At 38.6% G+C, this 27,731-nt stretch overlaps 2 protein-coding genes across 5 annotated transcripts in view; one reads left to right on the plus strand and one right to left on the minus strand.

Moving 5' to 3' along the window:
• Positions 1 to 310: 310 nt before the first annotated feature.
• On the plus strand, positions 311 to 20,791 carry slc25a12 (solute carrier family 25 member 12). The gene is made up of 18 exons (XM_056241565.1): positions 311 to 382; positions 1,177 to 1,230; positions 2,789 to 2,934; positions 4,885 to 5,000; positions 5,432 to 5,571; positions 10,126 to 10,272; positions 10,346 to 10,484; positions 10,592 to 10,685; positions 11,276 to 11,360; positions 11,664 to 11,748; positions 14,933 to 15,091; positions 15,218 to 15,270; positions 15,361 to 15,441; positions 15,515 to 15,655; positions 15,810 to 15,948; positions 17,055 to 17,213; positions 17,295 to 17,385; positions 19,882 to 20,791. The coding sequence occupies exons 1-18, from the start codon at positions 371 to 373 to the stop codon at positions 20,087 to 20,089; spliced, it is 2,049 nt and encodes a 682-aa protein (XP_056097540.1). The 5' UTR covers positions 311 to 370; the 3' UTR covers positions 20,090 to 20,791.
• Positions 20,792 to 23,937: 3,146 nt separating this feature from the next.
• Positions 23,938 to 27,731, minus strand: part of dync1i2b (dynein, cytoplasmic 1, intermediate chain 2b) — a 15,582-nt gene continuing 11,788 nt past the window's right edge. For all 4 annotated transcript variants that reach the window (XM_056241570.1, XM_056241567.1, XM_056241569.1 and 1 more), the window contains 7 exons: positions 27,140 to 27,286; positions 26,932 to 27,045; positions 26,066 to 26,199; positions 25,838 to 25,982; positions 25,229 to 25,369; positions 25,034 to 25,159; positions 23,938 to 24,169 (listed from right to left, as the gene is read on the minus strand). In XM_056241570.1, the coding sequence (XP_056097545.1) occupies positions 24,056 to 24,169; positions 25,034 to 25,159; positions 25,229 to 25,369; positions 25,838 to 25,982; positions 26,066 to 26,199; positions 26,932 to 27,045; positions 27,140 to 27,286 (921 nt within the window). In that variant the 3' untranslated portion in view covers positions 23,938 to 24,055. The remainder of the gene's footprint in view (positions 24,170 to 25,033; positions 25,160 to 25,228; positions 25,370 to 25,837; positions 25,983 to 26,065; positions 26,200 to 26,931; positions 27,046 to 27,139; positions 27,287 to 27,731) is intronic.

Consider the following 27,731-nt stretch of genomic DNA (forward strand, 5'->3'; position numbering starts at 1 on the left):
ATGCATGAAATGTAAATGTGTGAATCAAATATATTTTCCATCTTTTCCTTTGTAGCTGCATATATGGTCATAATTAACATATTCTTGAAAATTGTAAGGGATTGTTTTTTTAAATTGAATTACAAAATGTTCTAAAGAAATTGAACAAACAACAAAAATCCAGATAAAATACAATACTATCTACATAAAAATAAATATGATAAAAGATGTGTATAGATAATAAAATAAATACATTTCGAGTTCGAGGGATGCTTGTAAATCTTGTGAGGTGTGACATCACAGGTGCGCGAGCACCTCCTTTGGATCTTCTCGCGCGCACTCAGTCATCGGCCACGCGCCTGCGCGACCACACGTGACGTCAGACAGCAGCATGGCGGCCAAGGTGACTCCAGCGATACTGTATTTGACAGAAAATTTATTTTATCATTCTTATCTGTCGACTCTTAATTGCAGTTGGTGTTTATGAGCGGGAGAAAAACTAATAGATATGGAAACGAGATCAGTAGAGAGAGTGATTAAACGTTTTTAACGGACCGGCGCGAGCATCACTGAGCTTATCACTACGCTCGGGCTGAGACTTTGACTGAATTGAGTATCTGTGAGGATCATAAAACCATAAAAAAGATCTGAAATCTGCGTTAAATCGTATTAATCAGCTCTCTAACAGCCTTTTGTGTTGTTAGAGATGAGCTTTTGTTTATAAAGTGAAGTCAGGCGTGCGAGGATCATGCCGTGTGGGCGAAATTGGGCTCATTTTATTCTTCAGGGACTCAATGGCTTCATGTGTGTTTGTGTTGATGAATTAGTGGCTGGTTTATTTTTGGTTAATTTGTGCTTTTTAAAAACTTAATTTAGTTCTGCATATATTCTTTGCAATATTTGTAAAGCCAGAAAGTCCCAATAATATTGAATGTGCCCTTAAACCGCGTAGAGTATTTGGTATTTACGTGAGGATTTGGGAATGAATGTTGTTTTGACAGTTTTCTCAATATAACTCTCATCCTAGGAATGAAACTAACGAGTTTTGTCATAGACACCGCTACATCTGTTTGGTTAAAACATACCATACATTTCATTAGAATAGGGTAGGGCTGTTGTGACTATAATTATGGGTAAAAGCTCTTTAGTTTCAGGTTCCATGCCCTTTAACCTTATAATTATTTTGTGGTTTTACAGGTGCAGTCAACCAAAAGGGCCGACCCTAACGAGCTGAAGGTCATCTTTCTAAAGGTAAGATAAAACAGTAGAAATCCTTCCTTATTTTGGTCTAGTATCAGGTAATGATGGTTTATTTCTTCCTTTATACTGTAGTAAATTGAGTCCTTTGAGCAGCTTTGAATCGGCTGTGCAACCTTAGATGCAAAAGTCAATAGTGTCATGACTTTGGTCTGTTATTTAATCTTTATTTCCTTAGTCACGCTGCATTTTTAACTGTCGCGGTGTTGTCGGTAAGTTTAGGATGCTTAAGATGTCAGGTTCACTTCATGACCGATTGGAGACGTCTCCTTTTTCCAAAAGCAACACAGAGAGAGACATGCATGCTTGGAAACGTCTAGACGCCTGTGTGTGATTGTGGGTAAACAGTTTTGTGTGTGTGTATTCTTTATTTTCAAACATGAATATTAGGGAAACACTATCTTTCTCTGTCTTTAAATGTCAGAGTTAAATGTCTGTGTTTAAATGTTCGTGTAGGGATTTGTGATCACTTCCGCCGTCGAGATCTTGTGGGTCTGTCAGCCGAGAGTAGTTGTTTCTTGGGCCGGTTTGGTGTCTGGTAACAGTGACTTGTGTGCGATGTGGCTCTATTAATAGGACTCAAGCATGTAAGATGGATATTTTGGAGGAAGACATGAATGTCAGGGCAATAGATGGATGAGTGAAGAATGTCTTGATAAGGTCAGAGGGCATCTCCCGTCAACATTTTGTCCAGATTATTTTTCTCAAAACTGGAAAATACACAACTTGCTCGGGTTGTGAATATTTTGCCACCTAGTTATTCCACCTGCCTAGATGTCCCAGTAGACGGATGTTGGTACTTGATCAATAATATTGTAGCTGGCTTGTTGCCAAAAACAGTTGCCAGTGTTATGTTACACGACTGATAACAGTTTTTTTTCCCTTAACACTGGGGGAATGCTAGCCTGGTTAAAACCAGACCATTCTCAGTTGTAACTGAGTTATGGTCTGGCAAAGCGTCATAGACAAATCATTTCCAGAGGGGCGTCACCAACGGACGTCGCGTATAGACCTAAACCCAATCAGAGCGATGAAGGAGATGACGTATGCAGAGCGGCGGAGAAACATCTCCGAGTGTTGTTCTTTGCTCGGTTTTTAACTAAAAGGAAACGTTCAAATCGCTTAAAACAGACGCGATAGCTGATTCGAACGAGCGATGTTCGACGGCGGCATCCATCTTTGTAATGTAGGCTACAAAATCTGCTTCAAAATCCCAGCGCTGTCGTCATCGTGTAAAGCCCGCCCCAACGTTTCTGATTGGTGCCGCGATTTCGGCGGATTGGAAATGAGCTTGAATGAGCTCTTTGCCAGACTAACTTTCAGAGCAAATCTAAATTTGCCGGAAGTTGTCTGGGTTTTCCCAGGCTAGGGGAATGCATAATAATACTCTTAAAATATAGTTATAATGGTTGTTAAGCCCTGTTTTATGTATTGGTACATGACATTAATTTTTGAACCATGTTTTTGAGGTTCAAAAAAATAGCATCACAAATGTTTTATGCTTCATATCCAACACAAATGCTGTAATTGTGTTGTTGTTTTTTTCCCTCAGTATGCCAGTGTGGCGGAGAAGGATGGAGAGCGGTACATGACACCCACTGATTTTGTGCAGAGGTATTTGGGCCTCCACACACAGCTCCACTACAACCCTAAAACTGTGCAGCTGCTTGCCGGAGTAGCGGACACCACAAAAGATGGGTGAGACGAACATCATATTTTCTGTTTATGTACTTATTCTGTGTTCTAATTATTGATGGTTTGATATGAAGCCTGAACCTTCAGATCAGCTCAGATCTAGAAGTTCACCCACTTTTGCATTATTTTCTGCTGTAGCAGCCAGATGCGAATGGGATCATTTTGAAAATATATTGCACATACACTACTGGTCAAAAGTTTGGGGTCGTAAGATTTTTTTTTTGAATGTTTTTGAAAGATCAAGGATGCATTTATTTGATCAAAAATACAGTAAAAACATTAATATTTTGAAATAGTACAATTTAAAAGAACTGTTTTCTATTTTAATATATTTTAAAATGTAATTTATTCCTGTGATCAAAGCTGAATTTTCAGCATCATTACTCCAGTCTTCACTGTCACAAAATTATTTAGAAATCATTCTAATATGCTTGATTTGCTGCTCAATAAACATTTCTGATTATTATTATTAGGGATGCACGATGATATCGGGACAACATCGGTATCGGCCGATAAAAGCTTAAAATGACCATCATCGGCATCGGCCGATATGAATATTTCTGCTGATGAGCCTTGCCGATAGGGTGGCGTGTTTCCTATGCGCACGTGACGACTGCGAATGAAGCATGAGCGCCAGCAACTTAAACTTCAAACTAGGGGTGTGCGTCTCACGCGGTTTTTGATCGTGGACGATTAAAATGTCTCCACGATCTGCTTTTGAAGAAAAATCATAGTATCGTGCATTCTATCAGTTCAATTCTGGCGCCTTCATCTCAACATTCTGTACAACGCGACGTACATTCACATCACATCACATGTAAACGCAGAGGTAGAGTTACACTCACGGGACACCGCAATTCACAAAAGTTCATTATTTGCATGTGCGTCAAAGTCTTGCTAGGTAAACATGTCATTCACGTGCTGATGCGCTGTTCTAACATCCGCTTTTCTGAGCGCGTACACCCGACGCTCACAGGAACTAAAAGCCTGTCACAGTGCCTGCATACTGGACTAATCTTTCGAGTCTTATTGCGCTGATACTGTCAAATACACACAAGGTTTACATAAACAAAGTTGGTTATGTCTAAAGTGAAAGCAAACAGAGAAAATCTGCTTGTCAAATGCGTGTATATTAGACGCGTCGCGTGCAGTTCTTAAAGAGACAGTAATAATATGCTGCTGCTTGTCCTTAAAGAGATACTCCACCCAGAAATAAAAATTCTGTCATTATTTACTCACTCTAATGTTGTTCCAAACCTGTATTCATTTCTTTCTTGTGCTTAAATATACTATGGAAGTCACTGAAGTACAGCAACTGTTTGGTTAGCCACATTCTTCCAAATAACTTTTATTTTCAACAGAAGAAAGAAACTTGAGAGAGTAAATGATGACAATTTAAATTTTTGGGAGAACTATCCCGTTAATGTTAATAAAACAACAAAACACAGGAAATCACTCACTGCTCTTGACTGAGAACTTTAATAGAAGCTTTAATAAGCTTTTTTTGCACTTAAAAAAAAACAAACAAATATATCGGTATCGGCATCGGGCAAAATTAGTTTGAAAATATCGGCATATCGAATATCGGCCAAAATCCTATATCGTGCATCCCTAATTATTATTATTAACATTATAGTATTATTATTATTAATACTTGTGCTTCTTAGAAAGTTCAAAAGAACAGCATTTTTTAAATAGAATTTTAGGAACATTATATAAATGTCTTTTCTTTCACTTTTGATCAATTTAATGTGTCCTTGCTGAATAAAAGTGTTAATTTCTTTAAAAATAAAAGCACTTTTGAATGGTAGTGTTCATGGCATAATTTAGAAAATTCTGTTTTGTATATAAAATTATGTAGTTGCAAGTGATCCAACTAATGTTGAGTTTAATATAATTAAAAATTGAGCTTGTGCATGTCCTAATGTATGATTCTTCTGACTTATCATTCAGGTTGATCTCGTACCAAGAGTTTCTGGCCTTTGAGTCAGTGCTGTGTGTGCCTGATGCCCTCTTCATCGTGGCCTTCCAGTTGTTTGACAAGACGGGCACTGGAGATGTGTCCTTCGGTGAGAACAGTAGTGTTTAGTCTTATTTCTTCTGTACACTGTATTTGTGTGTGCTATGTATTTTTACATGCTAACATCGAACTCCATAAAAATCAAAACAGAGTCAAGTATTTGTGTGGTGGAGTTTCCTATGTAGGTTGTTCTTGTTAATTCACGTATGAGGTTTCACTTAATGCTGCCTATGTAGACAACTAGGCAGCTCACAATGTTTTTGAACAGAGCTGTAGTGTTTTATTCCCTTTTACAGAGTCAGCTGATCATAATATAGTTATGCTAGAAAAACAAGCAGCTTAACCTTGAACACACAGTCATACACACACACACACACACACACACGTTCATATGTTCAGCAAAGCTATACAACACTGTCAGTAATGCCGTCTAGTATGGACTGCGGGAGTGTAAATCTGTCCATGTCCGTGTGTTTACAGAGAATGTGCGTGATATCTTCAGCCAGACGACCGTGCACCACCACATCCCCTTCAACTGGGACTGTGAGTTCATCCGCTTGCATTTCGGCAATAACAGAAGCAAACGCCTCAGCTACCTGGAGTTCACCCAATTCCTGCAGGTACCATGCCAAACATTTATACATAAGAATAAGAATCTGTATTGTCATTGTATGGACACAGTAGTACACATCAACGAAATGAGTTAGCAGTTCTTATAAAGAGGCATAAAACAATAAGTAATAATAAATAACTAGTATAAACAGTAGTTCAACCACAGTATAGTGTTGTTGTAAAGTGAGGTAGTGAAAGAGTACTTTAAAAACAACTTTAAAAATCAGTATTATGGGTATGTGCATGATTGTAAACACTGTTCATTTTAAAACAGTATATTATGATGGTAAACAGCACAAACATTAAAGGGTCACTTCACCCATTTGCATTAAGGTTTGTATTGTTAGAAACCCTGTCATATATTATAATGATGGTGGAATTTTGCTTGTTTTTTTTCTGAGATGGGAGAAAAAAGGAATTAAGTGTTTTACTTCCGTCCTATCGTGACGTAAATATCGTCATTTTGCGTCACGATAGGACGGAAGATAAATTTCATTGCATATTAAGAAAACTACAGCCTTTAGCTCATTATTATTCAAGGGCGTGGGACCCACTCACCCCACCGGCCTATTACAGATCAGTGGGTGGGACTAAACCTGAAGAAACTAAACTATTAATCCGCCATCTTGCTTGGAAGACAGCAAGCTAAGCTAACAAGCGCTCAAGGAGTTAGATTTACCATAATGCCTGAATTTACGACACACGATATGGAAGACGAGGATTTTGAAAATCTTTTGCTCGAAACTGATGTTCGTGGCTATTTATACGAGCCACAATATAGTGAAGAGCAGCTGAGGCTGATGGAGGAACAAGAGGCGGCGGCGGCTGCGGCAGCGGCCGCCACAGGAGACCAGCCCGGCGCAGACGAGAAGCCCGGGCTTGCTCGCGCTGTAGCGAATTGGTGGTGCTCGTGCTGTAACTGTGCGCCTATGGACACCGAGCTAGAGTCTGTCTGCTGCAAAGAATCTCTAAAATGCCAATTCCTTCTAGAAGAAATGTCAGAGGCAGACACGGACATGGAGTTTTGTGCACACAGACGTTTGTGTTGTGATGTGAACCATCCTAGTGTCGCACCCCATATGCAGATTCCAGGTATCATGCAATAATTCACCATATAGAAAGAAATACAAACGAGGAGTAGCTGCTAATTCGCTAATGAGTTTGCCAATGTAACGGGGTTCGTTGTTGTGGGAAGAATGAGACGGGAATCGGCGAACATTTAAACATTTTAATAGTAAAATAAACAAATACAAAACAAAAGTATAAGCCAGCAGCCCCGCACTGCTGGCCACACACAACAGAAACAAAACACACCATAAAATCAGGCCTGTTCCTCTCTCGATCTGCCCTGTCGCTCCTCGTTTTATGCGTCCGCTCCTCGGTGAGAGACGCGAGAGAGACCAGTGCGTCTCACAGGTGTCGTTCATTATCACTCACGCCACCGGCCTCGCGCCGCTCTCACGTCCCTCGTCCTGCTCGCCACAGCCAACTAACTATACATTTTGTGTGAAATGAATTTCTAACTCTGTTGGCAGCTAACGTTAGCCCCGTAGAGTAGACGGAAAAGTGATTTCTCTGATGTTTGCGACTTTGCGCTGTTCTAGATTAGTGGGAGTGGCTTGCGGAGCTGTGCAACGTGGTGCATTCTGGGAGTTGTGGTCTTACACACAAATGCGCCCTAAAGTTATTTTCTGTCTTTTCTCGGTCAAGAGGGGACCAAATTCAAAATTTCTTTTACATTTCGACTACATATATGACTCACTTTCAATAAAGATTAATGTTGAAATGGGTGAAGTGCTCCTTTAAGACAGCAGCACTATAATAAATAATAATGTTCACTGTTATGTGCCATAATATGTATGTAAAAAGGATGCATAACAGATATGCAGATATAAAGCTCATTTTGTAGTTATATTCTCCGGGATAAAAGCTCTCAGTCGCTACGACAGATTTTCGTCAATTGCAGGGTTCCCGCCTGTCCTTATGTCTTAAATTCACTTTTCATAATTTTAAGGCCGTAAATATGCTTACATTTCTCAAATAGTGTAATAAATGTCTTAATTTCAGTTTGAATAGTTCTTAAATTAAGGAAAGATGAGGTGTATTTACCCTGCTGAGGGGGATGTGATCAAAGCCTGGAGTGGACGATCTGACGGGTTTTTAGAAGATTGAATACAACCCGAAACTAAAAAACAGGCCCCGCCTATTTGAGACCGGCCTTTATTTACCCAAACCTGCAGCCACACCAGGTGTGTAAAAGAGACGGGCGTCTATTTGGGACTCGGCTATTATTTAAGTTTTCCGGTATATATCTCATGCCTGTGAAGTAGCCTATACGCTGAGTTTTGGTTCATTTATGAGACAGTTCACTTGCAATGCAATATCGTGCCGGCGCCTCCATGACCTGATTATATTGTCTGCTATATTTGCTTCTCATTTATTAAATCTAGGCAATTGGTTGATGAAACCTCGATTAAAATTAAGATACAATTTATACAAAACGAAATTCACTTTAAACCTGCAGTCCGGCGTTTTTCCTCTTTGTCGCCATCTCTGTTCGAAATCTGCAATTGCACGGAATGTGAGTTGTACTTCATCACCCTCGACACGGCACACCGCGGATGAACACAATGTTTGAGGAGAGTGTGCAGCTGTCAGTCACCGCCGGTGTGGATACTGGCATTCAGAATCACAGATTATTCTTTTTGGAAGTATGACCAACATAATAATTTTCACGGGAAAATGTCCTCTGAACAAGTAAGTAACATACACTTTTGTTCTGGTTCTGACATTGCCGTAAATCGCGCTGATTAAATCTAACAATCGCTTATAAGTTATCATATCACGCAAAACCATGCAAATTATACTTTGTTCTCAAATTGTTAATGTTAACAACATAAGCAAGCATTGCGTGACTACATGTAATGTCCTTCCGATATGTATCCTTGTTTTCGCATGGGTCCGGTTGCAGTTTCTTTTTTTCTGTAGCCGCTCCGAAGTCTTTTGCATTTTACAGCGGGTGAGTCTCCAGTTGTCACTGGTTATTGTCGTTTGAACCTTTCTGGATCCGCCATCAAATTAATAAGTTTAATTATATCAAGTGCTGTGAGAAAAGGCTATAAATCTCCACCTCCAACATCCTCACACTCATAGCCTACTAGCCGAGACTCCTTCTTTATGTGTACAGATGTGACGTAATGACGCAAAGACATGCTCGAATCTCCCGCTAATATCCACCAGTACCACTGGAATTAAAAACATTATTACAAGCTTACCGCTTTGAATCGAGCTAAGGCAAGCAGAGAGTTTTGAACACTGGCTCGGCTGGTTATGTATTTTCTCAAATATGTATTTTGGATAATTTTTAACCCAAAAAAAGCTACGGACTGCAGCTTTAAAGAAAGGCTTTATACAAAACAAAACTTAATGAAGTGGTCAAAATCATGTCTGACCCACTCCATATGTCTCCCGATATATATTGCGCATCTAATGATCCTATCTTACTCATGCCCAGGGCCGTACCCACTATTGAGGTCCCCGAGGTCAGGACCTCGGTAAATTTTCAAAGTGCATATAATGAAGGTTGTGAAATAATTGCTTAATGTTAACTCTGCTTTGGTGCTGCAATGATATTGCCACAATAACCGACTTCCTCTGCGCTGCTTTAGGGGCACATGTTTGCGCGCTCATGTTATTTTAAATGTAGATGCGTGAAAAGTGCGCCCAAATAGAGAGCGACGCCTTCGCAACGCTCGCTTGTTTTCCCAGGCAAGGTGAAAAAAATCTAATAGCGTTAGGGCTTTATGTTCACAGAAGTTGCAAGGTATAAATAAATACCACAGAAGGTATTTATTTATAATGGCTAGGTTAAAAACAGATATTATATGTATAGGTTGTGATATTAGCGCACTTTTCGGCAAAAGCTCTGTTGGCTTTTATTATTTGAGAAATAAAAACTTGTGTTAAAGTTATGCAAATGATTAATTATTTGTATGACTACATCACAAAGAGTCAAGTCTTGTAAAAACATTAGATTGAAAACATTGAAATTTCATGAAGTGTGTAAATAATAGAAACACAGTTCAAAATGGCCTTTCTTTAAATGCAAATGTTCTTTGAGTATTTAATTTGTGATGGTAAAGCATGTACTCACTATATTCCTAATTACAAGATGAAGAAAAAATACTCTTAAACTGGGTGTGTGACACTGTGGAATGAGTTTTGTCCGAGGAAAAATTTCAGTCAAAAGATTTTTTGCTTTAACCTCTGCATTCTTTACCAGCAGGGGCGAACAGGTCAACGCTAACCATCCAAATCTTGACCTTTTGGTCTTTGGCAGTGGTGAATTTAGTCATGGGTGACATCTTGATGGTGGGCGGCCGTGCAATAATTTATGTTTTGTTGTATTTTTTTGACAAGTGATGTAAGGGGGTGTCAGGGGTTGGTTCGCTCAGGGCGCCATACTAGCTATAACCATCACTGGTTGGTCTTTGGCAAATTTTAAGTTCATCCCTCACCCAAAATGTAATTTCTGATTGATTTCTGGTCTTGTGTTTTCATAGGAGCTGCAGCTGGAGCACGCAAGACAGGCGTTCGCGCAGAAGGACAAGGACAAGAGCGGCATCATTTCATCCTTGGATTTCAGTGACATCATGTCCACCATCAGACACCACATGCTCACACCTTTTGTGGAGGAAAACCTTGTGTCTGTAAGTGTGCAGCTCTCTTGTTGATCTGCTGAGATGGAGTTTGTTGTAAAAGCTTTATATGTGCGTCTCCTAGGCAGCAGGGGGCGGCACCTCTCACATGGTGAGCTTCTCCTACTTCAATGCCTTCAACTCTCTCCTGAACAACATGGAACTGATCCGTAAAATCTACAGCACTCTTGCTGGAACTCGCAAGGATACGCTTGTCACTAAAGGTTCGTGCTGTCCATAAAAATCTCAGTTTCTGTTCATCTGCATATCAAAATAAAGGTTCTCATTTTGCTAAATTGTCTAACATTGTCTTTCCTCTCTCCATCTGTAGAGGAGTTTGTTCATGTTGCAAATAAGTTCGGTCAGATTACCCCTATGGAAGTTGACATCCTGTTCCAGCTCTCAGGACTGCACTCCCAAACAGGGTACTTTCCTATTTTAAAACAAGTTCATCCACATGTACATTACAGCAGCATTATCAGCTGATCAGGTCTTCTGCAAGTCCCCCCTTTCTATTAAACATCTCTTATTGGATTGTTCTGCTTTAAATGCAAGTACCGTAGACGACTATTTTATTTCGTACAACCTCTTAAGGACTCGTTCAACAAGATCCTTCCAGAAAGCTCTTTAGAATTTATTACTTTAATTTATTGTATTTTTCTATTTTGTTTGGTTTGGTTTGGTTTTATTTATATAACTCCTATGAAAATGCAGCTTCTGTCAAGAAAAGCCTTAGCTGCTGACGTGGCATTAAAATTTCTGTAACACTTTATTTCAGTGGTCCACTTTAGACATTCTACTAACTATAAGTAACTTTGCAACTACATGTCAACTAACTCTCATTAGAGTATTAGTAGACTGTTAGGGTTAGTATGATTAGTTGACATGTCGTTGCAAAGTTACTTATAGTTAGTAGAATATCTAAAGTGGATCATTGAAATAAAGTGTTACAAAAATCTCTATTGCCTACCTACCTATCATCTGATCTGGTGTTTATGCATGTTATGATGTGTAGACGATTAAACCTGGCTGATATCGAGAGGATAGCGCCACTGGAGGAAGGAGCGCTGCCATATAATCTGGCTGAGGTGCAGAGACAGGTGAGTTTATCTGTATAGACTATCAGATAAGAGACTTTTAGGGTTCATTTAAATGTGTATATATATATATTACTGTGAGAAAAATTGTTATCAGTGAGATTGCCTTGCCAAACACCGCTAATTATGGCACAAAATACCTTTTTACTTTGGGTTAGGGATTTGACTCCACTCTTACTGTTCAGAAAATGTAAAATCCTGGTTTAGATTTATTATTGAGGCTGCTTTCATATATCTAAACAGACTGGCCCCAAAACATGATGCATTTATCTTGATGGCTCACATGCTGTTTTTCTCTGTGTGCAGCATTCGCAGGGGGATGTATCTCGGTCTGTGTGGCTGCAGGCAGCAGAGTCCGCGTACAGGTTTAGTCTGGGCTCCATCGCTGGAGGTAAGATGTTACACCACGAACTGGATTGAGGGCATTTTTCCCTACTGTGTTATGTATTTTCTTATGACAAAAGAAGGTGCTAGTAGGACGTTAATCATTCACTCTTTTACTTCACATCAAGGCAATAAACCATGATACCATGATTTGCTACTTGCAATTGCTAGGTGGTATTAGGAGGAGGGGCATTTTATGGCCACACATTTGGACGTATGCCAGCCAGTGTACAAGATGACTTTTTTGCCCATTTTCCTAGAAAAGTTTAAATGTACTTTTAAAATTTACAGTACAAGTTAATTGTTTGTGTATGTTACCATAATACTGCTTATAGAAATGGACTAAAAACCACTGAATCTCTCCAATTCCACTCCAACCACTTCAATTTCATGTTTATTTTAAATTTTTTTAAAGAGTTGTGTTTCATAGCACATTATCAGGCAAAGGTTTGGGGTCAGTAAGATGTTTGGTCATTTTAGATTAGGGTCCAATTCTCACTATTAACTAACTATTACCTACATCTTTTGCCTCAATAAACTCCTAATTACTGCTTAATAATAGATAGTAGGGATGTCAACGATTAATCGACGATCGATTAATTGTCGATAACACGTTTAATCGATAAACCTTATCGATCATCGATTAAGCAGGTTCATGCGCATGCGTGCTGCTCAACCGCGAAACATGTAAGCGAGCGCGCCGGAGTTATGTTTGGGACTATTTTACACCATCATGACTATAAGTTTGCATGTGCATTCGCTGCCTTTTGTTTTGTGCAAATGTAAGTTGTAATAGTTTACTTTGTGTGCGCCTATCTATATCTGATTTACCTCATATTGGATGCATTTGGTTAAGAATTGACGCAGCGTGATCTTTAGCGCGTGCAGCTCAAATGGCAATGCACGACTAATAACGACTATTGGGGCTGTCATATTATATAACATTATAAAGAGAACAATATTATAATAAAACATTGTGAATTATTTGGGTTTAGTTGCCGTGTTGCGTTGTTCCAGGAAGAGCGCGTCCACAACATGAGTCATTCTGAATGGCACGTAACTTAGTTCAAGTTCACTTGTGCATTCACGTCATTTTGTGCAGATATAATTTGTAATATTATGTTTATTTTGTATATATCGGATTAATCTCATAGGATGCGTTTCTTTGAGTTAAATAACGTGCTAGCAAAGTGCTCAATGGTTAAGTTATTCATTCAGCGCGCGACGCTCAAGCAGAATGCACGACTAATAACGAGGATTAATTTGGGACTGTCATATTACATAACATGAGAACACTATTTTATTAATTCGGTGTGAATTCATTGGGTTTAGTTGCCGTTTTAAGTGCGTTGTTCTAGGAAGAGCACGCGTCCAAAAGTCATACATTCTGACAAGCGCATCTGAGGCGGCGTTGGTGACACGTTGTATTAGTCGTTATATTTGATTATTAAATATTTAATTTAATTCAGGGCCTGAATTTCGTTTTGGAAAATGGGGGGGGGGGGGGATTTTTTTGAGGGGGAGAAATTTTTTTTGAGGGGGAGAAAGGGGGGGCATTTTTTCCAAACAAAAATTACATTTATCTTGCCTAAATGTTTGCGCTCATTGCATTTTTACAAAGGGGTAATATTGTTGTTAAGAGTTTACACAACACAAGGAAGCTTGCTTTAAATTGTTTAATTAAATTGAAAAAAGTAGCACAAATAAATACAATAGAATAAAGATACAAATGAAGACAAATAAAGAGAAAAGTTTTTCAATGGGTCTAACTTCATATAGGCCTACAGAAACTGAATAAAGTAATCAAATGGAAAATAACACTGGGTAGTATTTTAGTCCTGAATAAATTAAATATATATAGGCTATTAATCCTGATTCCTTTAACTTAAAGCTATATTTTGTTGTTTTGACAACTAAATTAATGAGCTAGTGCACGGATCATGTGTTCATTATACTGGCATGCGTTTTATGCTTATTAAAAGACAAAACCGACTATGTAGAGTATACTCACGAAGACCGAAATTGACACAATTTTGCGTGTTAAAGCATATAATCCGCGAAAAATAACTTTTGTTACTGGCCAGCTGTTTTTGAGGCGGATTCTCTATGAATGTGCGCATATAAAATAATCTCTTAGAGAGCGTGCGAGCACTGATTAGGTCAAAATCGCTTGAATGTTTAAACTGGTAAGACTTAAAAAGACGTGCAAATGGTAAACTTCAGTCACGATGCACTGCTGGCCCGATTGTGCAAGTAAACGCGAGTGTGTATTATCGCCGCAGCGCTTGATTCTTGCCTTAGGGCCAACACATTTTGAGAGAAGAGAGATAGAAGACGCGGCACCGCTGAACACTCACGCTGTTTGTGAAATTGCGCCTGGCAGAGAGTTGTTAAAAGAATGATTTGATTTTATAATCTGTGTGGATTACGATTGCGGGAATTTCCTGCATTATAAATGGGAGACCGGTGGGAATTATTAGAATTATGCGCAATACCCGCAATCCCGCGCCGAAATTCGAGCCCTGTTATTATCAATCACATCGAAACATTTTACAATCCTACTAGCCCTTTATTTAGATTAAAACCATTCTCATTAATTTGGTGAGGAACATAGCGGTTTGAGCAGCATTTGCAGACGCTGTCATGCTTTTGGCCATATTCACTGCAGCAGACTCATATTGCAGTATTAAGGCTAACGATTAATCGATTAATTGATCGTTAATTTAAACGACGATCGATCATGGGAATTTGTGAAAATTGACATCCCTAATAGATAGTAAGATAGTTGTTAAGTTTAGGTATTGGGTGGATTATGGGATATAGAATATGGTCACGCCGAATAAGGCAATAATATGTGCTTTATGCGTACTAATAAACAGCCAATATCCTAGTAATATGCATGGTAATAAGCAACTAGTTAATAGTGAGAATTGGACCCAAAACTAAACTGTTGCGGATGTTTTTTTTAATTAATACTTTTATTCAGCAAGGATGCATTAAATTGATCAAAAGTGACATTAAAGACATTTATAATGTTATTTACACACACGCACTCAAAGTCACAAGTTTTCCCTTGGTTTCGAACAGTACATCTGTTCAAATGTTAGATGTTAAATAAGGTTAGATGTTAGTCTAATGTGGTTAGTTAAATTTCCACCACAATGCACTTTAACCTGTGTGTTTGTTTATAGCCACTGGTGCCACAGCTGTGTACCCCATAGACCTGGTCAAGACCCGCATGCAGAACCAGCGCTCCACTGGCTCCTTCGTAGGAGAGCTCATGTACAAGAACAGCTTCGACTGCGCCAAGAAAGTCCTGCGATACGAGGGATTATTTGGCTTTTATAGAGGTTGGATTTGTGTTATGTTGACATCCCTGCTTCAGAAAAACCATGTAAAATGTTTGTCTTCATGTTTGTTAACACTGATCTGGCTTTCTTTGTCCTACTCTTCTTCTGTTTGTGTTTCCCCTACAGGTCTTGTACCCCAGCTCATCGGAGTGGCTCCAGAGAAAGCCATCAAGCTCACTGTGAGTCTCATTAAACTGCCTGTAGAAAGTCGTTTCTGAGCCGCTGACGCTAAAGCCGATTACACGAGTTTCTGTGCGTCTGTCTTCCAGGTGAACGACTTTGTGAGAGACAAATTTACCACAAAAGATGATAAAATACCTTTGGTTGCTGAGATTCTCGCCGGTGGATGTGTGAGTAACACAGAACTGTTAAACTGGATTGTGTTGTACTTCATTGGCTGAACGATCTGTCTCTGTCTATCAGGCTGGTGGCTCGCAGGTGATCTTCACCAACCCTCTGGAAATCGTTAAGATTCGTCTGCAGGTTGCCGGTGAGATCACTACAGGCCCCAGAGTGAGCGCGCTCAATGTGGTCCGAGACCTCGGCTTCTTTGGCCTCTATAAGGTGGGACATGCGATGCGTCTCTCTTTAAGACTTTGAACCTAAGAAAAATTTACATTGTATCTTCTCACTGCTTGCATTCAGAATACAGTTGAATATGGCTGCTATGCCTTAGCGTAAACTATAACACATAAATGTTACTGGTTTTCCTCCACAGGGTGCCAAGGCGTGTTTCCTGCGTGATATCCCCTTCTCTGCCATCTATTTCCCGGTGTATGCTCATACGAAGACACAGCTGACAGATGAGGACGGGAGACTGGGCCCTCTGCAGCTGCTGACCGCTGGTGCCATCGCAGGTCAGAACATGACTTCAACTTTGTGATGCTGGCCCAGTTCAATTTCAGTTAAGGACTGGTTGCACCCTTACAATAACATTTCTAATATATTTGATTTATTTTTTTAATTAATAAGGAATTTTTCAATTTTCATAAAATTAAAATTAACCTTATCTATCATTTTTTTAAAATGCATGTTATTTGTTTTATTGAGAAATTATTCATCCGTTTAATTTTTTTTAACTTTTTGTGCGTCTATTTTCCACTCTTGATGTTTTAGAGTTTATCCACTTCATTGCTGTGTGAATTTTTTTCTTTCTTTCTTTCTTTCTTTCTTTCTTTCTTTCTTTCTTTCTTTCTTTCTTTCTTTCTTTCTTTCTTTCTTTCTTTCTTTCTTTCTTTCTTTCTTTCTTCTGTATTTCTTTTCTGATTTGTAGATTGTACCCCCCAAAAAAAATAGCTTTTTGTTTTCATATTTTCTATATTTCCATTAATTTCCTGTGGCGGTCATATTCGACTGTGAACAGTACAAGTATGCCTATTTTTTTTTAAGACCATTTAGTGTTTTCAATTTTTTTATGTTCACACAGCAAGTGACACAAAAGTCAAGTTTCGTAACATTCAGATGTAGTAAAACATTTGAAAAATGCAATAAATAAAATCTGTCTAACAGTACCAGAGGCATATTCTACCATTATATTAACCCTTTTTATATATATTTTTTTAATTTAATTTCATAAGAAAATTCACCCTGTCTATTTTTATTGCATGTTATTGGTCTTATTGTGAACGATTCATCCGTGTACGTATTTCATCTTTCTTTTTCATTATTTTCAAAATTCGATCTTCCGCGAAATGACTTCTCACTGCCAATGTAAGCAGGACATTTATTCTGCTTAAACCCCGCCTCTGCATCTCATTCATCTTCCAGCAATTTTGAGTGCAACAGAATCCAAACAATTGAAAAAAATTCTTTGTCACAATACAGAAGAAAAGATCTGACTTCCACTACTTCAGTTTCATAACTTTTTTCAGACAAAATGAAACTGCATCCGGCCAGATTTCCTGCTTTAAGTTCAGATGTTCTATCTTGTATTAATAGATGTCTGAATGATTTTAATTGACAGGTGTACCCGCTGCTTCACTTGTCACCCCTGCTGATGTCATCAAAACACGACTGCAGGTGGCAGCCCGTGCCGGTCAGACCTCTTATTCTGGAGTGATCGACTGCTTCAGGAAGATCTTACATGAGGAAGGCTTCCAAGCACTATGGAAGGGAGCTGGAGGTACACACACACACACACACATCACAGATTTCACTACAGTCTCGCCCATATTCACTCACAGTCTTCTCTGTCTTCTCGTAGCTCGCGTGTTTCGTTCATCTCCTCAGTTCGGTGTGACCCTGGTGACCTACGAGCTCCTTCAGCGATGGTTGTATGTTGACTTCGGAGGACAGTAAGTGTTGATTATGTTAAGCACACTTTTTACTATCTGAAACTGGAAATATTTAGGCGTGCGTTTCACCAGAGGATTCACACAGCATGAAGACATCATGCTTGATCTGATAGCTGATCTACGCACACTTTCATTTGAATTCTGTATGAATGTGCCTAACGTTGATTGACTGAATAATGTTGACTAACATGTAGGGCAGGGTTTTGTTTTTGCGCTTTTCGTCAATCATTTTATTCGGTGACTAAAAGCCCTATTCGGATGGGATTAGTTTTACAAGGGTAGATGGAGTAATATCATTTTACCAGAGGACGTTTGTAATATTAATGGCCAATTCGGACGGGATAAGATATCTCAGTAAAACTAGCAGAAGTGGGAGGGGTAACTCGATTTACGCCCCGCCGTCACTTCCTGTCGCCATGTGCAAACATATAACCTATATTTCAGGGCTCCAGACTGCACCAAATGGTCGCATTTTGCGACTAAAATTAAAGTGTGCGATTGAATTTTACATCCAGTCGCACATGTGCTACCAGTAAATTTGCCTCACGTTAAACGCATGGTTAAGCGTGGAAGGGGCGCGTCAATGAATCCGGAATGAGTGAGTGTGACAAGAATAGAGAGCACGCGTGTCTGTGGGAAGGAGACGGAGACAAATATCACAGCTGCTATGTGCGTCTGAGCAATGAGCGATCTATCGACTCGTTACCAAGCAGCGAATGCAAACAAAATGAAAGTGGAACGAAAATACGCTTCTCATAAATGCTTCACGGACCGTTAATTATTCTGGACCAATAATAGACAGAGCAGCGCACAGCGCATAGCCTTTCTTATGTATATCAATGGAGCAGCGCCCCGAACCATTGACAGTAAAATAAGGACCCGAACTTGCCAGTCGCGGGCCGATCTCGCTCACGCGACACTGTTACTAGGAGATCCAGTGAAGAAATCCATTGAATTCGCCTCAGAATTAATAACATCATCGCTACGAGATCCAGTGAGAAACATTCCGATTCGGCGCAGAGTTCTGTTATAAACCATAGATATCAGATCAAACAGTGCTGACGTGGAAACTTATAGAAGGCTTTCAGTCCACAAATCAGCAACATTCACCATGGATTTAGGCTAATGTAGTAAGTAACTCTAACCATAAATATGATAATGTGACAGAAATAGTCAAACGCAGCCTACACATCTTTTCTAGCACTTCAAAACTATAATATAAATGCTTTTTTTAATTTATTTTTTTATGTGATGACCAACACATTTTTTGTTCATCCTTCAAAGATTATCCTAAAACTAAAAATTTTAAGATGTTGGATAACTCTTTTTTTAACACTTATTTAAAATAAAAAAATACCATTGTAAACAGTAGGATGTTTATTGGCTATGTTCACTCCTTAATATACATGTTTTCACTCCTTTTGTTTTTTTAATTAATATTAAGACATTATGAATGATAATAACAAAAGTTAATTTCATCTACACCCTAAATTAAGCTTAGTGATTTATTGTCAGCCCCAGTGCTACCAGAATTTTTTTTTGTTTTTTTTTTGTAGAACTCAGTGTGAGTTCTCATTTGAGGTGATGCTGCCCTCAAATTTGAGTCTGGAGCCCTGTGAACTTCAAATAAAACTGCATATCGTAATATCTGCACGTTAAGTCTCTTTATTATTAAAGAATTTGTCAGTATTACAGTTATTTTGGGGGAAATTTGAATAATTGCATTGCAAGCTGATTTAAGGTGTGCCCCTAAATTTTCTGCTTGTGCTCCTAAAATTTTCAGTCAGGGGCAACAGCGCTCCTAGTAAAAAAAGTTAGTCTGGAGCCCTGTATATATATATATATATATATATATATATATATATATATATATACAAACAGTTTATATACTATATATATAAACAGTTAGGTCTGGTCGAACAATATATTAATTAAATTCAGATTGGCTTATGTTGGTAATGGGCACTTACCCAATGCTAAAGAAGTTTTCTTGCCTCTAACAAGTGCTCTCGACCTTCTTTTTGATCTGAATGTGGAAAACACTTGAGTTTTGCCACAGACGTGTCCTACCGTCTAGAACGCAACTGAATGCTTATTCAAGCGCCTTCAAACTTGGAAAAACCACGGAAAAATACTTTTAAACAGGAAATTACCGAATATTTACGTACATATTTACAGCGTGTCTATTCGCACGGGATTAGTATCACCTGAGGTCATTTTTCCGGACCTTGATTACAGAAGGTAAAAGTCGTCGTAATGATTAATGAGATGGCACATTGAGACGGGACTAAAATCACTGAGAAGCTCTGGTAATAATTACTTTACTCCACCTCTCCATGTTAAACTAATGCTGTCCGAATAGGGCTTAAGCTTGGTGGCCGTTAGCAAACGCCTGAAATCGATTACGGAGCCTTTATCTGGGAAAAATATGGCACTTTGAGTTTCTTTGCATTAAAAGCATCTGCTAAAGCAAAAACGTATTTCTTCCCCTTCCAGTCGCCCTGCCGGTTCCGAACCGACGCCCAAATCCCGGATCTCTGAGCTTCCTCCTGTCAGTTCTGAGCATGTCGGTGGTTACCGTCTGGCAGCCGCCACCTTTGCTGGGGTGGAGAACAAGTTCGGACTGCACCTGCCCAAGTTCAAATCCTCCGGGGTCATGACCATTCACTCCGAAACGCCCAAGGAACAAGCTGGCGCATCATAAAGACAAGCCCCGCCCACCATGGCCTTGTCCTCCAATGGCTGCATGCCTCCCTCCCATTTGCCTACATTTTTCCACACTTTATTTTCTCGTTCATTTCTTTCAGTTTTTAGGTGGGGGACATGGGAAATTATACTCGTTTTCAGAGTCTTGTTGCTTTTAACCCATATCAGTGCCTCAGTTCTGATGAAGAACACTGGTTAGAGGTCATTGTGTGTTTGCTAAAGCACAGGGTAGATGTTTGCCACACTGATCAAGACCTAAAGCGACATACAGTGAATTATCCATCAAGGGCCCTAGAGAAGTTCATCAGCCGCTGGCTAATAGTGAAACGACTGAGCTAAAGAGCTTTTCATGAAACACTCCTAAAAGAAAAACCGTTGTGTTTTATGTGTCTCCACTCCCCAAGACGCACATTCGCTGCTTTTGAGTTTTAGTCTCATGATTTCTGATGTATAGTTGTGACTGAAGCATGCTGTAGTGCGTTTCATTTGCTCATTCGGCTTTGCGTAGCTTTGCACATGTACTGTATATACATGTACATCTCATGCACAGAGACGTCTCTCTCTGCGTCACACTGACTGATGTACAGAGCTTTCAAAACTTGTGATCAAGGAAATCATGGTCGATTTAAAAAGTAGAAAATAATTTAAATGCATTTAATTCTTGTATTTTATGGAAATAAATCAACATGGTTCAATTTTATTTCTGATTTGTGAAGGTTTTATTGGGTTTATTACAGCAAGTTACAAAAGAGGTTGGATAAAGTGAATTAGTGAAATTGTTGCAAGAGCACAGGGCATCAACACGCTTGTCCTGCTCACTTCAGTCATCAGGTAAATCAGGGTTCCCACACATTTTGATCAATGGATCGTCAGTTATGTTTCTATTCATGATTACTGGATGTTTCTAAAAGCACAAAGTGCAATTTCTAGCTATGGAAATACGATTATGTGATATAATCTGTGATCATTGTGCACTTGAAAGTCCAATTATATTTCCATTCAAATAAGGGAATTTTAAGCAAATATACACTGCCCGGCCAAAAAAAGAGTCGGTGTTTGGATTTAAATAGTCAAATGGTTAAGAGTCTATGACTGGATCATTATTGCAGTGATTATGTTTCTAGCGTGTTAGTGTTTGGCAGCAATGATAACCCTTATTGATGGAGTGTGTAGTTTTCATTTCTTAAACAAACATGCAGGAAGACACATCATGGCCATATTCCAGGATGACAATGTCAAGATTTATCAGGTTCAGATTGTGGGAGAATAGTTGTGAGGAGCATGAAGAATCATTTTCACACATGAATCGGCTCCTCTGAGTCCAGAGCTGAAACTCATTGAGAGTCTTTGGGATGTGCTGGAGGAGACTTTACACAGTGCTGGACTCTTGCATTGACAATACAAGATCTTGAGCAAATATTGATGCACATCTTGATGGAAATAAATGTTGTGATGTTATTTCCATCAAGAGGTTCATTGCATTGTCATCCTGGAATATGGCCATGATGTGTCTTCCTACAGGTTTGCTTAAGAAATGAAAAGCTACACACTCAATTAGGGTTAAAGGTGCGGTTGCCAAACACTAACATGCTAGAAACATAATATTCACTGCAATAATGATCCAATCATAGACTCTTAAGCATTTGACTATTTAAATCCAAACAGCGACTCTCTTTTTTTTTTTTTTTGGCCAGGCAGTGTAAAAATGCCATGAAATATGCATTTTATGTTTCAAGGTAATTGTGAATAAACTATGGGTATTAACACAAAACTCTTTCCTGACAGTGTTTTTTTTTTTTTTTTAAGGTGCCAGCCAGCGACAGGATCTTAGATCATTTTCACAAGGTTTTCATGACCCCCAGAATATTTTGCATGAATATCTGAACATACAATCTATCAAAAGAAAGAACAGAGCCTCTGCTGTTAAACAAACAAACAAAATCCTTTTTATTCTAGCTTCATGCATTCTTTTTTTTATTAACATTTGAATATGGGTAAGTTTCATTAAAGCAACATTTTGAACAAAAAGCTGAGAAAATCAAGTTGTTGTCAAAGACTTCGCCTGGATCGGATTCAGAACGATGATTAAAACACAGATGGAGTAGATCGAGTCCATCAACACCCACAAAGCTTGTACAGTCATGTACCTCTCTGGGTTCGACATTTTATTCAGTAACGTTATGCAGTTTTAAATGTATATGCTGTTTTATGATTGCGATAGCTTACATGTGCGTAAGCAGTGCTTCTATCGCTTGTTTCTGCTGCTTCTTTTCTGGTTTCGAAACTGAGATTCTGTGCTATTCCACCAGATGCATAACAGCGCCCCATGCCGTATAACAGTCAAAACATGGGTTGCCGGAGCCGGAAAAACTCGACAATGGCAGGGAAAGAGTTAATCGCCAGCCAAAAGCCCATAATCATGAAATCCAAAGCTATAGAAACTTTTATTTACACAAATTTTCTGGACCAAGATCAATTTTAAAATTCCCTGATTTGTCTGATTTCCATGACTGTGGGAATCCTGATGAATGTAATTAGACGTCAGATACAGAGGTAAATATCTAGAGCTTCCTTCCTTTCACCAGTCATAAAACAGAAAACCAACAACACAAAGGAAACAGACATAAACAGAATAGCTTTGGTTCAGAATGCGTCTAGATTAAGGCAGGTTTGATTTTCTGGGCTGGTTCGGGGTTTTTTCTTTTCATTTTCGTTTCATTTTAGATGCTCTGAACTCTTTAATTGGCCTAAAGTCTAGGTTCAATTCACGTCCTTTAAAAACATTATAAATTGCCAATGTTTTTTTTCTAACAGCAAGATTTTAAGCTAAACATTTATGTGAAGGTAAAAGGGAAGCTCTTTTCAGGTCTTGTCAGTTACACTAATTAATGTTGCTTGTACAATGTCAAGAAAAATACATAAATTAGATAAATACTACAAAAAATCCATAGAAAATGAAAAAATTAATATTTAAAATTTCTGTAAGAGCACTCACGCTATAAACTGGGAGGTCGTGAATAAAACGTTAAATTGCAGATTAAAATGGTACAAAACACACTAAATATAACAGGATGCAAGCCGGTTATTAATTACTTGGCTTAAAATATATTAGTATAATAAATGGCAAAATAATAACACTGTATATTAGTCTAAATATTTGCCCAAGGGAAGTTTTAAGTTTAGGCCAACAGGTTTTGAAATGCTAATCAAGGAACCACAGCCCCTTTAAAAATGACAAAACACTGAGCATTTTTTACACTTTTTGCAAAGGGAAAAAAAGTTTTTCAGTCATAAGTGCCAGGATGAACAAGCACCAGAAGGATATAATGCGGTGTGATGGAAGATTGTGGATAGGTGTGTGTTCTAAGCTTCGCTTTAAGGCATTCAGAAGTAAGAACTGAGATACATGTTGGAAAGTGTGTGCGATTTGAGTTATTACAAACGTACATGTTCAGTCTTTATCAGCTAAAAACAAAACGCATTTGTTAAAAAGCTATAAATATTCCAATAATGTGAAAGTTTGCCCAGAAGGGAATGTTAAAAATATTCCACCTCTTAAAACCCGCTTTCTGCAGTTCCTCTAGGACTAGGTTACGTCAGTGTCTTAAATGGTTATAAAGATGCTGTACAATAGTTTGCATATTCGTAGTGCTAATGCTGCTGTACAGCAACGAATCATCCCTTTCCTCCAAATCAGCCTCTAATCTGATAAATATATAAAAACATTATAATTTACACCTGATAAGATCTACGTTAACTAACTTTACCATCCCATCCCACTACGAATATTCCTCCAAAAATGTTAGCAACACTAAAAGTGCTTAATGTGTTAAATGTGTTAATAATCCATTTATAATTCAAAAGCCCTAGATTGTCGTCCAGTAACACTAAAAGAACTTCAGAGAGGGTGGAGATATGCAAATGCAGGGGAACCGTGATTGGTCAGAAGGGGTTGCCGTGGTGATCATGCAGCCAATCGTTGAGCAGCCAGTTCCTCCACATCCTCCCGGTTCTCGTTGATCTCTGCGAGCGTGCGCACAAACCGAGTCCACTCGTCCTGCCGGGGCACTGCAATTTGCTGCAGACGAAAAACACCAGATGAGTTTCAATGACAACCTTATGGAAGCTTGTTTCCGCTAGGGAATAAACCATTTGAAAAAAGTAATTGCGACTTTTCCATCTCACAATTCTTACTTTTGCCCCCTCAGAATTTGCAATTTTATATCCCACAATTACTGGACAAATTTCAGAATTGCGATATATAAAGTCAGAATCTGAGAAATAAAGTCACAAATGCAAGAAATAAAGTCAGAATTGCAAGAATAAACTTGCAAATATTTTTTTTCTCTTGCAATTGTGGGAAAAAAGTCAGCTGACCATTTCATCTAACAATTCTGACTTTTTAACTCGCAATTGCAAGTTTTTATCCCACAATTATGGGAACAAAGTCAGATTTGCTGTATATAAAGTCGCAAATGCAAGAATAAACTATTCTGAAATTGTTTTTTTCTAAGATATAAACTCACAATTCAGACTTTTCTCGCAAAATCTCGCAATTATAACTTTTTTTCTCAGAATTGTGAGATATAAACTTGCAATTGTGTGGAAAAAAAAGTCAGCTGACAAAAGTTACTAGTCTCAGCATTTTCACTGGAAAAACTGCCATATAGATATTTTCTAATATTATCTCATAATGTGGCAGTGGGTTTATTAGGCTGCTGTCACTTTAAGACCTGATGACTGTTACACATGCGTTTTCTTTCTCAAATGTTTACATTCACTTAAAACATAACAGAGTATGGAGTATTCACGTAAATACAGTCCATTTAATTTACATTTATATATAAAAAAGCCAGCTTTTTAATTCCGTGGTGGATACAAGCTTACATCCAAACTACAGTATCTTTGACTATTGAAAGTGTGTCAGCAGTGTCGTCCTCACCTCTCCAACGTCGTAAATGTGCACCTGTCCCTCGGAGTCGCCGACGGCCACCTCTCGTCCCGAGTGAGCCCAGCGCACGCGGTTCAGCGCAGGGTTTCCTTCCACCGCTACGCTTGCTGTGGGGACCTGAGGCAGCACACAATCATTCAAGATCTGTGGATCTGGTCATATCATATTTCTATGAGATTTGTGTACCTCAGTTTCATTGTTAAGGTTCCACAGGTCCAAACGTCCGACCCCGTCCACACAAGCGAACAGGGCCGGGTGTGTGGGTGACCACATGACGTCATACACGTAGTCGGAGTTGTCCTCGAAAGAGTACAGAGGCTTATTGTTCTGTCAGGAGAGACACACAGACCAGTGTTGCTACTGTTCACTAAAACAAAAAAACTATTAAAAATTGCTAAAATCAATTAGAAATATTAGAATAGAAATGAAAACACTGAAATAATGAGCTGATGGGAATGCCATTTATCAATACAATTTCTCAAGTGTTGTCACAATCTTTTTTTTGTTGAACTTAAATAAAATAAGTTTAGTTGAAGTAAAAGACTAAATTAAATTTAAAAAAAAACTCAAATGAAAATGCTAATAGAATCAAGCCAAACAGAATTTAAAAAAAATGAAAATGACAAAAGGACATAACAAAATTATTAAAATTAAAATAAAACTAATACTGACAAGTAAAAAAAAAATACTATAATAATATATAAATAATACTAAATGAATCCTCCATGGGATCTGAGTTTGCACTTCAGTAGTGTAGATGTAGTTTCGACACTAAAACAGAAGTGTGCTCATCACCTTGGTGCTCCAGAGTTTGACGGTCCAGTCAAAAGAGGAAGTGACGAACAGGTGAGAGAAGTCGACCGGTCCTGCCGCCGTGTGGCAGTCGAGCCCTGTGATTGGTCCATGATGACCCTCGAACATCTCACTGATGCCCGCTTTACTACAACACACACACACACCAACAGAAATCAAGGACTTGTGCGGATCCTGACACAAAAAGTCCTGGCTCACACACACTCTTACCTGCCATGTCTACAGGCGGTGTAGATGGACCCGTCCTCACTGCCCACAACAAAGTTATTGACATCACCCAGAGGAAATGACATGGAGGTCACGGCAACTGCTTTGGACTGTTTAAACACGAGCTCCAGACTGTCCTACACACACACACACACACACACAGCAGGTGTGAGTTTGACTCTTGTGTATCTGGATGAAAGAGAGCAAATGGCGCTGTTTCAAACCCTAGTGAGTTTCCTACTAAGACTTTTTTGTTGATGTTTTTAGGATTCATAGAATTTTTATATTAATGCTCTTGGCAGACGCTTTTACCCAAAGCGACTTACATTGCATTCAAATACATGTTTTACCAGTTTATGCATTCCCTGAGAAAAAAGTTTGGGGTCGGTGAGATTTTTTGAAAGAAGTCTCTTCTGCTCACCACGGCTGCATTTATTTCATCAAAAATACAGTAAAAACAGTAAAATTGTGAAAAATTATTACAATTTTAATTAACTGCTTTCTTTGTGAATATATAGTCAAATGTAATTTATTCCTGTGATCAAAGCTGAATTTCAGCATCATTACTCCAGTCTTCAGCGTCACATGATCCTTCAGAAATCATTCTAATATGATGATTTGCTGCTCAAGAAACATTTATGATTATTATCAATGTTTAAAACAGTTGTGCTGCTTCAAATTTTTGTGGAAGCTGTGATTTCTTTTTCCAGGATTCTTTGATGAATAGAAAATAATTTATTTTATAAATTTTATAACATGATATATGGCTTTGGCAAATGTAATGTGTCCTCGCTGCATAAAAATATCAATATCTTAACAAAAACAAAAACAAACATTACTGAGGCAGTGTGTGTGTGTGTGTGTGTCACCTGTGGTGTAGACAGCATGTCCAGACTCCAGGAGCACATCTTCCCATCCGTGGAGATGCTGATGAGATTATGAGCGTTCTGAGTCCCCACCACATTCACACAGTACACCGGGTGCTGGAGAGAGAGAGAGAGAGAGAGAGAGCAGTGATGGAAATGAGCCACGGGAACAGTGTGGATGAAGATGATGCATTGCAAGGCAGGGGTGTACCGTGTGAGCTGAGGCTGAGAGCGGCGTCCTCTGCACAGGGGTGCGTTTGTTGCTCCGGTTGTCCCACAGGACGATCTGACCCGAGTACGTGCCTCCAACCACCAGATTAGGATGAAACTGTGCGAGCGCTGCTGACATCACTGCAGACTGAACAAACACACATATTCCATGAGCCACGTGACATTTGAACCGCAACATAATAATATATTATATAAAATTATGTGATATATAATATTTAATAAAATAAAATGACTAAATAATTGTTGTTATTAACAATACATTTAGTTCATTATGTACTTTGGCATCTTGAGCAGGTTCAAGCCTTCCATGAACCTGTAATTCACACACTGACTGGGCATATTATAACCATTTTTAAGAATTTCTAGGTTTACTGTGTGATTTGTTTATGCATGTATGTATGTATTTATTAATAAATTAATTTTAATAATCCACCCATCCATCCATCCATTCTCCAAAATTAAAATGAAACTACAAAAATAATTAATTAAAATCATTTTGTATTTTTTTATTTATTATTTTTAATGTAATTATCTATTTTAATAAAAAATATGTATAATTATTTTGTTTTTCA

This window comes from Rhinichthys klamathensis, unplaced genomic scaffold, assembly GCF_029890125.1.
Source record: "Rhinichthys klamathensis goyatoka isolate OS25496 unplaced genomic scaffold, OSU_Roscu_1.1 h1tg000654l_1, whole genome shotgun sequence".
Taxonomy (NCBI): Eukaryota; Metazoa; Chordata; class Actinopteri; order Cypriniformes; family Leuciscidae; genus Rhinichthys; species Rhinichthys klamathensis.